Genomic DNA, 17160 nt, shown 5'->3' with positions numbered 1-17160 from the left:
GTATCATTAGGCCGGGAAAGCCCAAAAACCATAGGCCTTCTCACCCTGGTAATGCTAGCCTACTGCTACTTTATTGTATCTGGCTGGCTATAAAAAAATGGGGGGGACCCCACATCCTTTTTTTTTTTTTTTCTTTCAATGATTTAAAAAAAAAACAAAAAAAAACTACGTGGGTTTCCCTCTATTTTACAACATAGCAGCAGCAGGCTAACATTACCAGTATGGGAAGGCCTATAGTTTTTGGGCTTTTCCAGCCTAATGATACCAGCCCGCGGCCACCCCAGTGCCCACCCATTACTTAAGATGGTCGGGTACTGGATCGTACCCGGCTCTTCCCGGTACCCGGTTACTGCTAGCCTTTTTACTGGCTAACACTAAGCCCCGCCTTAGTAATGGACACTGTCTATCCGACAGCAGCCATTAGTAAGGCAGTAGTAATGTTTAAAATCCCCCCCCTCCCGCACACTACCTTTGTTAACCATCGAAGTAGTCCTCTAATCCGAAGTAGTCCAACAACCAAACCTGTAATTAAAAACATGAAAAAAAACAACATTTTATAACACTAATAAGTAAAAAAAGCAAAACCATTATTATACTTATCTTCCTGGGTCCGCGACAGTAAACTAAGCAATGACCACTTTAAGCCAATGAACTTGGGTAACCAGCCACCATGTGATGTAAACTAACCAATGACTGCTTAGAGCTGTCACTACTTAGTTTACTGAGCCTTGTAATTTTGCTGCATCTTGGGTGCGTGCGCCACTATGAACCTAGTGCGGGACTCCTTTAGATACAAAGGAGTCCCGGCGCTGGGAGTTACTAGCGTCGGCCCGGGATTACCATTTACGTTTGCCATTTAAAGCAGGCCTGGTCTTTTCTGATAAGGCCTTCTCCAGTGAAACGACGCCAGACTGCCTGATGACGTCATCATGTTGCCTGCGCCATGAGAAAAGTGCCGAATGGCGAGGAACGGAACCGATGGTTCCCTTGCCTCGTCTGCGCTTTCAATTGTATTCGCATCTTCAAGACACAGATACAATTCAAGCTACCCTTCGGTCTCGGGCACTGGGACATAGAACATGGTAAAATAATACATACAAACCTTACCTGGTGCCTAGTTGTGCCGTGAAGCCGCCGTTCCCCTCAGCATTGTCCAGAAATGGCTGCAGCGCTTCTTAAAGGGGTTTTCCGAGTTAGTTCAAAAATTGGGCAAGGTGGGAGGGATGAAAAAAAAAAAGAGCCATTACTCACCTCACAGATCCCCGCCGTTCCAGCGCAGCCGCTTACGTTCCTCCCCGCCGCTGTACATTGACATACGTAGCTGCAGCGATGACGTGCCCGTATACCCACGTGATCTCTGCAGCCAAGTACTGGCCTCAGCGATCCTGTGTCGTATACCTGATACCAGTGATTAGCTGCAGTGATCATGTGCTTATACAAGCACATCATCGCTTTAGCTATGTTCATACACAGCGGCGGGGAAGAAAGGAAACGGCAGCGCTGGAAAGCAGGGGAAACCGTGAGGTAAGCAATGGCTCATTTTTATTTATTTTTTTGCGTCCCGAGTACCATGGCCAATTTTTGAAATCACTCGGAAAACCCCTTTAAACTATGAGTCTGAGCAGGGCCAGCCTAAGGTTGGATGGCACCCTGTGCATCACTCTCTGTTACAGCTCTCCGTTTTTCACAGCCGATTTGACACCCGTTCATCTGAATAAGGCCTTACTCTGTATTTTAACACAGTAACCGCTTCCCTCTTTGTCGTAAGTATACAACATTTTGCGTGAAGCACCAGATTTCCATGACGTATATTTACAACAAGCGTCGGGAAGGGGTTAATCTAGGATCGTTGGCAGAATGTAGAGCACGGGTAGGGTGGTAGACAGAGATAAGGGAGGACATGTAAGGAGGTGCAGCTGTGGAGAGTTTTTTGGGTGAGAGTAATAAGTTTGAATTTTATTCTCCAGGGAATGGGCAATGAGTGCAGTGACTGGCACAGGGTAGAGGCGTTGGTGTAGCGGTTGGTCAGAAACATGAGCCTGGCTGCGGCATAAAGGATAGATTGGAGAGGGGAGAGTTTAGTGTGGGGAAGGCCGATTTAGTAATAAGTTAATGTAATCAACACGTGAATGAAGCAGAGCCACAATGAGAGTTTTGGCTGTTTCCAGAGTAAGAAAATAGTGTATTCTGGAAAAATTTTTGAGGTGGAAGTGACAGGAGCATGTAAGTGCTTGAATGTAAGGCTTAGAGGAAAGATCGGAGTCACACATAACCGCAAGATGCGGGCGTCCTGCCTAGGTTTTATGGTAATACCACACACTGAGATGGAGACATCCCGCTTGGGTAGGTTAGTAGATGGCAGGAACACCAGGAGCTCCGTTTTTTAAACATTTCGTCTCCGATACAGAGAGAGCATGATGTTAGAGACAGCGGACAGACAATCACTGGTGTGTTTTGTATTAGAGCATGACATAAATGATACCAGAGGTCATAACAGCAACTGACTATGTATTATATGTTATATATATTTATATTTATTTATATATATTTATTTATTTTTTTGAACGTCCTTTTATTTTTCTAGGACGTTACAAGGCTTAGAACTTTAGCAGCAATTTCTCACATTTTCAAGAAAATTTCAAAAGGCGATTTATTTATTTATATATTTTTTTTTTTTTTACAGGGCCAGTTCCGTTTTGAAGTGGCTTTGAGGGCCTTATATATTAGAAAGTCCCCATAAATTGCCCCATTTTGAAAAAATGCACCCCTCAATGTATTTTAAAACAGCAGTCAAAAAGTTTCTTAACCCTTTAGGCGTTTCACAGGAATTAAAGCAAAATAGATGTGAAATTAACTAATTTCATTTTTTGTTGCCAAAATTAATTTGTAATAAAAACATTTAGTACCACAGAAAATTTTAGCCAAGAATTGCAACTCCATATTTATTTCCCTGATTCTACAGTTTTTAGAAATATCCCACATGTGGCCCTAGTGTCCTCTTGGACCGAAACACGGACCTCTGAAGTAAAGGAGCACCTAGAGGATTTTGGGGCCTCCTTTTTTTATAATATATTTTAGGCACCATGTCAGGTTTGAAGAGGTCTTGTGGTGCCAAACAGTGGAAAGCCCCCAAAAGTGACCCCATTTGGGAAACTACACCCCTCAGGAAAATTATCTAGGGGTATAGTTAGCATTTTAACCCCACAGGTTTTTTGCTAAATTTATTGGCAATAGTCTGTAAAATTGAAAATCCACCTTTTTTCTGAAAAAACTTAGAATTGTTTAATTTTACAAGGAATAAAGGAGAAAAAGAACCACAAAATTTGTAAAGCAATTTCTCCCGATTACGGCAATACCGCATATGTGGTAATAAACTGCTGTTTGGACCCACAGCAGGGCTCAGAAGGGAAACCGCGCCATTTGGATTTTGGAGTACAGATTTTGCTGGAATGATTTTCGGTGCCATGTCGCGTTTGCAACGTCCTGGAGGGACCAAAACAGTGGGGACCCCATTTTGGAAACTACACTCCTCAAGGAATTTATCGAGGGGTATAGTGAGCATTTTGACCCCACAGGTTTTTTGCTGACTTTAGTGGAATTAGGCCGTGAAAAAGAAAATCTACATTTTTTTTCTACTAAAATGTTGATATTTTTTATTTATACAAGGCATAAAGGAGAAAAAGCACCCCAACATTTGAAAAGCAATTTTTCCCTGATTACGGCAATACCCCATAAGTGGTCATAAACTGCTGCTTGGACACACGGCAGGGGTCAAAAGGGAAGGAGAACCATTTGGAGATCAAATTTAGCTGGAATGGTTTTTCGGGTTCCATGTCACAAGTGCCTGCGCAACCAAAACAGTAGGATCCCCCCAAAAGTACCCCATTTTGGAAACTACACCCCTTAAGGAATCTATCTAGGTGTATAGTAAGACCCACTGGTCTTTTGCTAAATTTATTGGAATTAGGCTGTAAAAATGAATATCAGCGTTTTTTTCCACTAAAGTTGCATTTTTTCATTTTCACAAGGGACAAAGAGGAAAAAACACCCCCAACATTTATAAAGCAATTTCTCCCGAGTACGGCAATACCCCATATGTGGTCATAAACTGCTGTTTGGACACACGGCAGGACTCAGAAAGGAAGGAGCGCTATTTGGCATGCAGATTTTGCTGGCTTGGTTTTTGGGCACCATGTCGCATTTGCAAAACCCTGAGGTACCAGAGTACAGTAGAAGCCCCCAGGAAGTGACCCCATTTTGGAAACTACACCCCTCAAGGCATTTAACGTTTGCCTGGACATATGACAGAGCTCAGAAGTGAAGAGCAACATGCGCATTTGAGGTCCATTTTGGTAATTTTCACAGCATTGGCCCACAATTGCAGGGCTCTGAGGCCAAATCGCAAAACAAACCCCCAAGTAGTGACCCCTATTTTGGAAACTACACCCCTTGAGGCAAAAAAATAGTGTTCATTGTGCGGGGAAAATAATATTATTGTTTGGGTTGTTACAGATGCGGTGATGCCAAATATGTGTAATGTTTTTAACATTTTCACTTTTTTCCAATAATAAAAGGCTTATTATAGGAAAAAAAGGCAGTGTTTGTTTTTATTAACTTTAAACTTTTATTTTTACACTTTTATGAAACTTTTTTCAACTTTTTTTTTTTTTGTCCCACTAGGGGACTTGAGGTCCTGCACCTCTGATCTTTACTCTAATGCATTGCACTACCCACGTAGTGCAATGCATTAGAGCTGTCAGTCATTCACTGACCGCAAGCCTATTAGGTCCCGTCTGTGGGCGGGGCCTAATAGGCTATTGTACGTGGCAGACCAGGAGGCCATTATAAGGCCTCCGGTTGCCATGGCAGCGATCGTATTCGTCACGATAACATCATGTCGATCGCTACAAACCACTAAGATGGTTAATGGCAGGGATCGGAGCTAGCTCCTTTCCCTGCCGTTACAGCACGGTGTCAGCTGTAACATACATATTGCGGCCAGTAGCGCCCCCTTGAGTAGTGACATGCGATTTGCGCTTTGTGACCACACAGGTTGCCCACTCCTAAGGCTGGCCTTGCATGCATATCAGTTGTCTTCATTTCCATCTGTTTTAGTATCCTTTTTGTATATGTCTATGACTGTTAGGCTGGATTCACACGACCATGTTACGTCCGTAATGGACGGAACGTATTTCGGCCGGAAGTCCCGGACCTAACACAGTGCAGGGAGCCGGGCTCCTAGCATCATAGTTATGTACGATGCTAGGAGTCCCTGCCTCGCTGCCGGACAACTGTCCCGTAGTGAAAACATGATTACAGTACGGGACAGTTGTCCTGCAGCGAGGCAGGGACTCCTAGCGTCGTACATAACTATGATGCTAGGAGCCCGGCTCCCTGCACTGTGTTCGGTCCGGGATTAGTGGCCGAAATACGTTCCGTCCTTTACGGACGTAACATGGTCGTGTGAATCCAGCCTTAGGGATCTTAATATGAGAGTTCTAGATGGCCCGAGTAAGAATTGCAGCTAGCCAGCTCATTTATTAGTTCCGGGCAGAAACAGATGTTTTGCACACTTTGGAACCAAATTAATACATCAGAAAAAAAAAAAGGTAATGAATATACTGTATACTAACTAAAATACTATATTTAACTGTTTGATTGTAGAAAAACAAACAATGTTAATCAAAAGTAAAGCTTTATTTTATGGTTTCTTCTTAGTTTGGATGAAATCTGCTAAGCCGTTTATTACTGTAGCTTATGTTAATGCAGATATTTGTTTTACCAATTGTTTTGACAGAAAACTGAAACAGAAAAGGATTCTATTTATAATATTCTGTTTCGCTGCCCATTAACTGGGGAGATTCTGCGAAGAGAGGAGATAGAATCACACATAAAAAAAAACATTGAAATGGTGAGTCAGAGCAAATATTATATATTTGCAATAGATTATATATTCGCAATATGTGGTTGTTAGGATTGAATACATCTGGATATTTTTTTTTATCCATACTAGCTTTCCACTGCTGATTCTATTTCTGCATCCATCATGAAGATTCATACATTTAATAAAGATCGAGATAAAGTGAAATTAGGAGTTGAAACCGTGGCAAGGTAAGATCATAAGTGGGTACAGCGATATACAAAATAATGTATAGTAACAAATGTTTCTACCGCTTCAGGTACCTTAAAAATATTATCAGTAATCCTAATGAGGAGAAATATCAAAAAATCAAACTATCAAACAAAGTTTTTCAGGTGAGATTGCCACTTCTTTCTAGCAATCGTGGGGTGGGGGGATCACAGTCGTCCACCACCGCCAACCCCTTCTATATATTGAAATTTTTTTATTGTTTGGTCTTTGTGACACTTTCTGTGTGTATATTCATTTAGGAAAAAGTAATTTGTCTGGAAGGAGCACATGAATTTTTTGAAGCAATTGGGTTTGAAAAGAAGACACTAGCTTTACAAGGACAAGGTATGAAAATTATTCAAATTCGCCAAATTAGTGTGGCAAATTGGCAACGAGAATGTCAATAGAAAAAAATAAACAACTCCCTTAAACTATGCTGCAATACCAGACAGAGCCCATGGACAAGAGTGGTGCTGTTTTTGGGAAGTTAAGAAACCAGATTTATTTTTTATTTTTTTTAAGTTTTAGAAACTCCTCTAACCACTTCCTGCCCTGGGACCTACTACTGCATCGTGGGAACTATGCTGCGGGTACTGGCTGTTTACCTGCTTAGATGCTGCAGTCAATAATGAACATCCAGAACAGAATGAGCAAACTGCGATTTTTAAAACTGCAGCATGCTCTGATTTCCAGGTTGGAAATGTTTTTTTTTATCAAATCTGTTTTTATTAGTATAAAAGTACAAATTACAATACAAAACTGACACTACAGTTACCTGTGTCATACAAAAAACATTGAATTATTGTCATTCAGTTGGACTTATTTAACATGTGCTAGCTGAAAGGAAAAGGTAAATAAAAAGAGGAAAGAAAAAGTACATTTCCAATGTGAGCAGTGACATCCACTTGTATCTAACACATGGCTAAACATGAATTTCTAAGAAACATCAACGATGTGTTTCGATTTACTCAATGTATTAACACCTTTCACCAATCTTTAGTGATAAATCCATACGACTGCAGTAATTTCGATTAAGACCACATAACATGTGATTTTTGGGTAACATGAGGTAAGACAAAATGGAACGGTGGGGAAGGGTAATACAAGGGGATAGTTATGGGTAAGGATGTGAATAGGATTACAGCAATACCTCACGGTTGGAAATGTTTAACCCTTTCAGGACCGAGCTCATTTTGGCCTTCAGGACCAGCCCCATTTTTTTCAAATCTGATGTGTCAATTTATGTGATAATAACTCTGGAATGCTTTTGCCTATCCAAGCGATTCTGAGATTTTTTCGTGACATATTGTACCTTATGTTAGTCGAAAAATGTGGTCACTAAATCCATTGCTTATTTGTAAAAAACACCAAAATTTAGAGAAAATTTGCAAAAATTATGATTTTACTAATTTTAAATGTATCTGCTTGTAAAACAGATCGCAATACCACACAAAACCGTTACTATTTCACATATTCCATATGTCTACTTTTATATTTGCCTAGTTTTTTGAACATTATTTTATTTTTCTAGGACGTTACAAGGCTTAGAACTTTCTCACATTTTCAATAGAATTTCAAAAGGCTATTTTTCAAGGACCAGTTCAGTTCTGAAGTGGCTTTGAGGGCCTTATGTACTAGATAGACCCCATATGAAAAACTGCACCCCTCAAAGTATTCAAAACCACATTCAGAAAGTTTCTTAACCCTTTAGGCGCTTCACAGGAATTAAAGCAAAGTAGAGGGGAAATGTACAAATTTATTTTTTTTTTTGCTGAAATTCATTTGTAATAAAAAAAAAATTTCTGTAACACAGAAGGTTTTACCAGAGAAACTCAACTCAATATTTATTGCCCAGGTTCTGCAGTTTTTAGAAATATCTCACATGTGGCTCTAGTGTGGTAATGGACTGAAACACCGGCCTCGGAAGCAAAGGAGCACCTAGAGGATTTTGGGGCCTCCTTTTTTTTTTTAGAATATATTTTAGGCACCATGTCTGGTTTGAAGAGGTCTTGTGGGGCCAAAACAGTGGAAATCCCCCAAAAAGTGACATGGTTTTGGAAACTACACACCTCAAGGAATTTATCTAGGGGTATAGTTAGCATCTTGACCACACAGGTCTTTTGCTATATTTTTTGGAGTTTGTCTGTGAAAGTCAAAATCTACTTTTTTTTTTTCTGAAAAATATTTAAAAAAATTATATTTTCAAGGAATAAAGAATAAAAAGCACCCCAAAACTTGTAAAGCTATTTCTCTCGATTACGGCAATACCCCATATGTGGTACTAAACTGCTGTTTGGACCCAAGGCAGAGCTTAGAAGGGAAGGAGCGCCATTTGGATTTTGGAGCGCAGATTTTGCTGGATTGGTTTTCAGTGCCATGTCGAGTTTGCAACAGGGACCAAAACAGTAGAAACCCCCCAAAAGTGACCCCATTATGGAGACTACACCCCGGAAGAAATTTTTCTAGGGGTATAGTTAGCGTTTTGACCCCACAGTTTTTTTGCTGAATTTAGTGGAATTAGACCGTGAAAATGAAAATCTACTTTTTTCTGAAAAAACATAGAAATGTTTAATTTTTACAAAGAATAAAGGAGAAAAATCACCCCAAAATCTGTAAAGCAATTTGTCCTGATTACAGCAATACCCCATATGTGGTAATAAACTGCTGTTTGGACACACGGCAGGACTCAGAAGGGAAGGAACAATATTTGGCATTTGGAGCTCAAATTTAGCTGGAATAGTTTTCGTGTGTCATGTCGCATTTGCAAAGCCCCTGAGGTACCAAAACAGTGGAAACACCCCAAAACTGACCCCATTTGGGAAACTACACCCCTTAAGGAATATATCTAGGGGTATAGCGAGCATGTAGACCCCACAGGTCTTTTGCAGAATTTATTAGAATTAGGCGGTGAAAATGAATATCAACATTTTTTCCACAAAAATGTTTCATTTTTTCATTTTTATAAAGGAGAAAAAGCCACCCAATGTTTGTAAAGCAATTTCTCCCAAGTACGGCTATACCCCACGTGGTCATAAATGCTTTTTCAGTAGAAATTAATTAACCCTTTCAGGAGTGATCCATTTTTTGATTTTACATTTTCGTTTTTCCCTCCCCGCTTTCCAAGAGCCATAATGTTTTTATTTTTCTGTCAATAGAGTGGTGTGAGGGCTTATTCTTTACGGGAGGAGTTGTAGTTTCTAGTGACACCATTTAAATTACCATATAATGTACTGGGAAACCGAAAATAAAATTCTTTGCAGGCTGACCAAAAAACATAAATTCTGACAATGTTTTTTGTTTTTTTACAGTGTTCACCGTGCGCTATAAATGACATTCTACTTTATTCTGCGGGTCGATACAATTACAGCGATACCATATGTATATCGTTTTTTTTATGTTTTGTGGCGTTTGCGCAATAAAATCACTTCGATAAAATTATTTCTTTTCTGTGTCACCATATTCTGAGAGCCATAACTTTTTTTCTTTTTCAGTCAAAAAAGCTGTGTCAGGGCTTGTTTTTTGCAGGACGGGTTGTAGTTTTTATTGGTACTATTTTCGGGTACATGCGACTTTTTGATCACTATTTATTCTATATTTTGGGAGGGTTGATGACCAAAAAAATAGTGATTCTGACATTGTTTTTTAACTATTTTTTTTTTGCAGTGTTCACCGTCCAGGAAAAATAATATTATAGTTTGGGTCGTTACGAACGTGGTGATACCAAATATGTGTACTTTTTTTAACATTTTCATTTTTTTTACTATAAAAAAAATACTTCTAGGAAAATAAGCATTTTTTTTTTTGGTTTTGTAACTTATTTTTACACTTTTTTTTATAAAACCTTTTTATTACTTTTTTTTTTATTATTATTATTTTTTTAACTTTTTACTTGAAGACCTGCAGCACTGATGGCTGCTATAATACATTACACTACCTAGGTAGCCAGTCACACTGACAGGAAGCCTATGAGGACTGGCGTCCGGCTGGTACTCATAGGCTGCCGTTCATGGCAGACCCGGAGGCTGTTGTATGGCCTCCGGTTTTGCCATGGAACCGACTGCAGCACCCACAATCGGTCCCCGGGAAAGTTTGTTGTAGCAACAAGCTTTCCAGTTCGTTGCTACATCAAACTTTCCCTGCGATCACATGATCGGGACCTGAACCAATCCGGTCCTGATCATGTCTCTGGGACCAGAGGCAGGGGTTAACAGCTCGATCTCGGTGTCAGCGCTACTCTGAGACACCTGGATCGCGCTTTTAACACCCACTGTGAATTCATGTTGGCGCTGCATAGAGCCCAGCAAGGGCCGACGTGAATTTACAGTGGGTGGTCAATAACCCCTTCCTGCTCCTGGACGTACTATTAGGTCATGGTAGCTGTATCATTCGCGCTCCTTGACCTAATAGTACGTCACGGGAGTAACGGCCATTTCGGCCATCTTCCCGACACATGCAGGAGCTGTGACAGCTTCTGTCCGGACCGCTGTGTCCTGGCTGATTCCACATCATACCCTCCCAGCATATAAGACCTGGCTGCGTCCTGAAAAAAAGTAGTATACATAGTAAAAAATATCCATGAAACATGGGGTATTAGTTGTTATTTTGGCCAAAATACGCAAAGCTCGCAACCCAACGTCAAGGGTGCCCAGTGCCTTGCGAGTCCCTAACTAGAACTTTTCGTTCCTAATTTAAAAACACAAACAGAAAAAAATGGGACATAGATAACATCAAAACCACAAAAAAGGCCATTTTTACTAGGTAGGTGGGTGGGTGCATCCTGGACTATAATGGGTACATGGGAGGGGTGGACTTGTCAGATCAAGTCCTGAAGCCCTACCACGCCATGCGGTGTGGTATAAGAAGCTGGCCGTGCACATCATACAGATGGCATTGTACAATGTGTATGTGCTACATTGATGTGCAGGCCAGAGGGGAACTTTCCTGGAATTTCAAGAGGTGATTATCAAGAAACAAATTTTTAGGGACCAAGAAGGGGGGGCACCCAGTACTTCTGGAAGCGAGGCCACACGCATCGTTCCTGGGCAACACTTTTCATGAGAAGCTCCACAAACTGGCAAGAAGGGAAAAAGTCCAAAGAGGTGCAAAGTCTGCTACAAGAGGGGGATAAGGAAGGACACAATATATCAATGTGACACGTGTCCCGAAAAAACAGGGCTCTGTATGATAGTGTTTTAAAATGTATCATAGATCCCTTAGATTTTTAATAGACCCTGATGCACTCCGCACAGCATATCCTCCTCATCTTTTCCTTCTGAGCCACGCTGTGTGCCCAGGCAGCTGATAACAGCCCCTTGTAGGGTATTGCCGTACCCAGGAGAACCCACATTACAGTTTATGGGGTGTATATCTCCGGTGGCGCATGCTGGGCACAATATATTGGAGAATGAAATGGCACACCTATAGAAAATTGGAAATCTCACACAGCACCATCTGCTGCGCATTACCTTTTTAGACAATACCTGTGGGATCAAAATGCTCATTACACCTCTAGATGAATGCCTTAAGGGGTGTAGTTTCCAAAATGGGGTGATTTCTGGTGGGTTTCCATTGCTTTGATACCTCTGGGGCTCTGCAAATGCGACATGGCACCCGAAAACCAATCCAGCAAAATCTGGACTCCAAAGAACACATAGCTCTCCGTTCGTTCTGAGCCCTCCCATGGGCCCAAACGGCAGTTTATCACCACAAATGGGGTATTGCCGCACTCTGGGCAACAAAATGTTTTTTTTTATTTCTTGTGAAAATAAGAAATTTTGATTAAAAAATGACATCTTATTGGAAAAAATGAAATGTTTTAAATTTCACAGCTCAATTCAAATACGTGCTGTGAAAAAACTGTGTAGTCAAAATGGTAACAACCATACATGAATTCCTTGAGGGGTGTAGTTTCCAAAATTGGGTGACTTTTGGGGTATTCCTACAGTTTTGCCACCTCAACACCTCTTTAAACCTTGCATGCTGCCTAAAATATATTCTAATAAAAAAGAGGCCCCAAAATGCACTAGGTGCTTCTTTGCTTCTGGGGCTTGTGTTTTAGTCCACGAGCACACTAGAGCCACATGTGGGACATTTCTAAAAACTGCAGAATCTGGACAATGCATATTTAGTAGTGTTTCTCTGGTAAAACCTTCTGTGTTACAGAATTTTTTTTTCAATATAATTGAAATTCAGCAAGAAAAATGACATTTGCAAATTTCACCTCCACTTTGCTTTAATTCCTGTGAAATGCCTAAAGGGTTAAACAACTTTCTAAAAGCTGTTTTAAATACTTTGAGGGGTCTAGTTTTTAAGATGGGGTGTTTTATAGGGGTTTGTAATACATAGGCCCCTCAAAGCCACTTCAGAACTGAACAGGTACCCTAAAAAAAAGGCTTTAGAAATTTTCTTAAAAATATGAGAAATTGCTGTTTATGTTCTAAGCCTTGTAGCGTCCAAGAAAAATAAAAGCATGTTCAAAAAATGATGCCAATCTAAAGTAGACATATGGGAAATGTGAACTAGTAACTATTTTGGGTGGTATAACCGTCTGTTTTACAAGCAGATGCATTTAAATTAATTTTTTTCAAAATTTTCTCTAAGTTTTACAGTTTTTCACAAATAAACACTAAATATATTGAACAAATTTTACAACTAGCCTAAAGCCCAATGTGTCACGAGAAAACAATCTCAGAATCGCTTGGATAAGTTTAAGCATTCCGAAGTTATTACCACATAAAGTGAAATATGTCCGATTTAAAAAATGGGCACTGAGCCTTAAGGCCAAAACAAGGCTGCGTTCTTAACCCCTTCAGGACTGAGCCTGTTTTGGCCTTCAGGACGAAGCCGATTTTTCAAATCTGACATGTCGCTTTATGTGGTAATAACTCCGGAATGCTTTTACCTATCCAAGTGATTCTGAGACTTTTTTCTCGTGACATATTGTACTTTATGTCAGGGAAAAAATTTGGTCGATAAATTCAATATTTATTTGTAAAAAAAACACCAAGATTTCGAGAAAATTAGCAAAAATTTGCATTTTTCTAAATTTAAATGTATTTGCTTGTAAGACAGATAGCAAAAACCACACAAAATACTTACTAGTTTATATTTCCCATAGGTCTACTTTGTTTGCATCGTTTTTTGAACATTCTTTTATTTTTCTAGGACGTTACAAGGCTTAGAACTTTAGCAGCAATTTCTCAATTTTCAAGAAAATTTCAAAAGGCTATTTTTTCAGGGACCAGTTCAGTTCTGAAGTGGCTTTGAGGGCCTTATATATTAGAAAGTCCCCATAAATCACCCCATTTTGAAAACTGCACCACTCAAAGTATTCAAAACAGCATTCAGAAAGTGTTTTAACCCTTTAGACGTTTCACAGGAATTAAAGCAAAGTAGAGATGAAATTTACAACTTTCATTCTTTTTTTTTTTCGAAAATTCATTTGTAATACATTTTTTCTGTACCACAGAAGGTTTTACCCAAGAAATTCAACTCAATATTTTATTTCCCAGACTCTGAAGTTTTTAGAAATATCCCACATGTGGTCCTAGTGCGGTAATGGACTGAAGCACCGGCCTCAGAAGCAAAGGAGCACCTAGTGGATTTTGGGGCCTCCTTTTGTTAGAATATATTTTAGGCACCATGTCAGGTTTGAATAGGTCTTGTGGTAACAAAACAGTAAAGACCCCCCAAAAGCGACCCCATTTTGGAAACTATACCCCTCAAGGAATTTATCTATGGGTATAGTTAGCATTTTGAACCCACAGTTTTTTTGCTACATTTATTTGAATTCGTATGTGAAGATGAAAATCTACTTTTTTTTTGTGAAAAAACGTAGACCTTTTTAATTTTTACAAGGAATAAAGGAGAAAAAGCACCCCAACATTTGTAAAACAATTTCTCCTGATTACGTAAATACCCCACATGTGATAATAAACTGCTGTTTGGACCCACTCCGGGGCTTAGAAGGAAAGGAGCGCTATTTGGCTTTTGGAGCTCAAATTTAGCTGGAATAGTTTTTGGGTGTCATGTCGAATTTGCAAAGCCACTGAGAGACCGAAACAGTGGAAGCCCCCCAAAAGTAACCCCATTTGGGAAACTACACCACGTAAGGAATCTAGGGGTATAGTGAGCATTTAGGCCCCACACGTCTTTTGCAGAATTTATTAGAATTGGGCCGTGAAAATGAATATCTACATTATTTCCAATAAAATGTTGCATTTTTTTCAATTTCACAAAGGATAAAGGAGAAAATGCACCCCAACATTTGTAAAGCAATTTCTCCCGAGTACGGCTATACCCCACATGTGGTCATAAATGTTTTTTCATTAGAAAGTAATTAACCCTTTCCGAACTGATCCATGTTTTTCTTTTTCGTTTTTCCTCCCCGCTATCCGAGAGCCACAACTTTTTTTTATTTTTCCGTCAATAGAGTGGTGTGAGGGCTTATTTTTTGCGGGACGAGCTGTAGTTTTTATTGGTACCATGTTTTGGTACAAAATACTTTTTGAGCACTTTATATTAAATTTTTTGGTAGAGCCAAGGTAACCCAAAAACGGTGATTTTGCCGTATTTACAATTCTTTATTTTTCACGCCGTTCACCGTGCGAGTTCAATAATGGTATATTGTAATAGCTTGGACTTTCACGGACGCAGCGATACCAATTTTGTGTATTTTTTTACATTACTTTAGAGAAAAAATGTGAAAAGGGTTTCTTTTTGGACTTTAAATATTTATTTAATTTTTTCCACTAATAATAACTATTTACTTTTGTTTTTACATATTTTATTAGTCCCCCCCCCTAGGAGACTTGAACCAGCAATCGTTAGATCACTGGTAGAATACACTGCAATACTAATGTATTGCAGTATATTGTCATTTTTACAGGCTCCTGTAACAGCGTGATCGCTGTTTCTGTCCGTTAGTCCCGGGTATCAGCTGTAATACACAGCTGACACCCGCAGCGTATGGTGCGGGCTCAGCGCGTGAGACGTTCGATATATCACCCCCCACACCACGACATGCTATTAAGTCCTTGTGCGCGAAGGGTTTAATGCGCAGCGGATGGTGCAGAGTGAAAATTAAAATTTTCCACTGATGTGCCATTTTAGTGCACTATATGTTGTGCCCAGTTTGTGCCACAAATACCTCATAAAATATTAACTGGGTTCTCCCGGGTATGGCGATCCCATATCGGTGGACGTAAACGGCTGTTTGGGCACGCTGTAGGGTTCAGAAGGGAGGGAGCGCCATTTTGCTTTTGGAGCGCAGATTTTGCTTGGTAGTAGCTCTGGCGTTTTGCTGGTATTTCAGTTTATAATGTGGGGGCATATGTAGGCTGGGCAGAGTACATCAGGGGCATAATAAGAGGGTATAATAATGGGGTAAATAATAATCCGCAGATATGTGGCCAGTGTCGCACTTATAAATGGTACCCTATCCTATCCGCTTTTGGAACGCTCTGCGCATTTTGCATCGCCATAATCTGGGAGACGGAACTTGTTTTTTTTCACCACTGGAGCTGCGTCAGGGCTTATTTGTTGTGGGACAATCTGTAATTTTCAGTGGTACCATTTTGGGGTACATGCGATTTTGTTGATCACTCTTTCTTTCATTTTTCGGCAAGCCAGGTGACCATAAACCATCAATTCTGACAATGATTTTTATTTATTTTTTACGGCGTTTACCCTGGGCTGTAAATGACCATTATATTTTATTCTGCGGGTCGGTACGATTACAGCGATACCATATGTATATAGTTTGTTTTTTTTGTTTTGCAGCGTTTGCGCAATAAAATAACTTATTTAGAAAATAAATAATTTTCTGTGTCACCATATTCTGAGAGCCATAACTTTTTTTATTTTTCAGTCAAAAAAGCTGTGTAAGGGCTTGTTTTTTTGCGGGACGGGTTGTAGTTTGTATCGGTAGTATTTTGGCGTACATGTGACTTTTTGGTCACTTTTTATTGTATATTTTGGGAGGGGTGGTGACCAAAAAAATAGTGATTCTGGCATTGTTTTTCGTTTATTTTTTTTGCGGTGTTCACCGTGCGGGAAAAATAACATTATAGTTTTATAGTTGGGGTTGTTACGAACACAATGATACCAAATATGTGTACTTCTTTTTTTTTTTACGTGTTCATTTTTTTTCCCTATAATAAAAGACTTCTTATAGGAAAAAAAAGCAGTTCTTGTTTTGTCAAATATAACTTTCATTTTGACACTTTAAAAAAAAACAAAAAAACTTTTTTTTCACTTGTCCCACTAGGGGACACTTAGACTTGCAGCTCTGATCGCTGCTGGAATACATTACACTACCTACGTAGTGTAATTCATTACAACTGTCATTGTGACGTGACAGTCACACTGACAGGAAGCCTACGACGACCACCCTCCAGCTGGTCCTCATAGGGTTCTGTACGTGGCAGCCCAGAAGCCATTGTCTGGCGTCCGGTTGGCATGGGTACCATCGCCAGCCCCCGTGATTTCACGTGGGGGCTGCCGATCGGCGCTAAACACCTTAATTGTGGCGTTCAAAATCTAACGCCGCAATTAAGGGGTAAACTGCCGAAATCAGCTGCGATGGGCCGCTGATTGGCAACGGGGAATGCAGGGCAGACACCCTGCACATTTAACCACCGCTGCAGTGTTCCGCCGCGCGGCGGTTAACTGTCAAAGCACAGACATAACTGCACGTCAAGGTGCGCGAACTTACTGCACACATCGACGTGCAGTTACGTCAAGGTACGGGAAAGGGCTAAATAAACATAATTTGTTTATCCTGTCTCTCAAAATATATTGGAATAAAAATGGATCACCGCTGTGAATGACCGCTTACTGCGTAATCTCGCGAGACCACGCCTGCTATACTGTAACTCACAGAGACACTACAGAAGTGGTCAGGAGAATGAATACACATCACGTCCTGGCTGGAGGTAATGTATATTCATTGTCATGACACATCAGTAGCGTTCTAGTATGTTTATGTGGCTGCACATAACGATATAGCTATATCGCTATTTGCAGTGTAA

At 40.1% G+C, this 17160-nt stretch overlaps 1 protein-coding gene across 1 annotated transcript in view; it reads left to right on the top strand.

Moving 5' to 3' along the window:
- UBXN6 (UBX domain protein 6) overlaps positions 1-17160 on the top strand; it is a 72332-nt gene that overhangs the window by 17307 nt on the left and 37865 nt on the right. The window contains exons 4-7 of the mRNA XM_075863729.1: positions 5798-5911; positions 6014-6111; positions 6180-6255; positions 6391-6475. Of these exons, the coding sequence (XP_075719844.1) occupies positions 5798-5911; positions 6014-6111; positions 6180-6255; positions 6391-6475 (373 nt within the window). The remainder of the gene's footprint in view (positions 1-5797; positions 5912-6013; positions 6112-6179; positions 6256-6390; positions 6476-17160) is intronic.

This window comes from Rhinoderma darwinii, chromosome 1 (genome assembly GCF_050947455.1).
Source record: "Rhinoderma darwinii isolate aRhiDar2 chromosome 1, aRhiDar2.hap1, whole genome shotgun sequence".
Lineage (NCBI taxonomy): Eukaryota > Metazoa > Chordata > Amphibia > Anura > Rhinodermatidae > Rhinoderma > Rhinoderma darwinii.
This window is presented reverse-complemented; position numbering and strand designations above follow the sequence as displayed.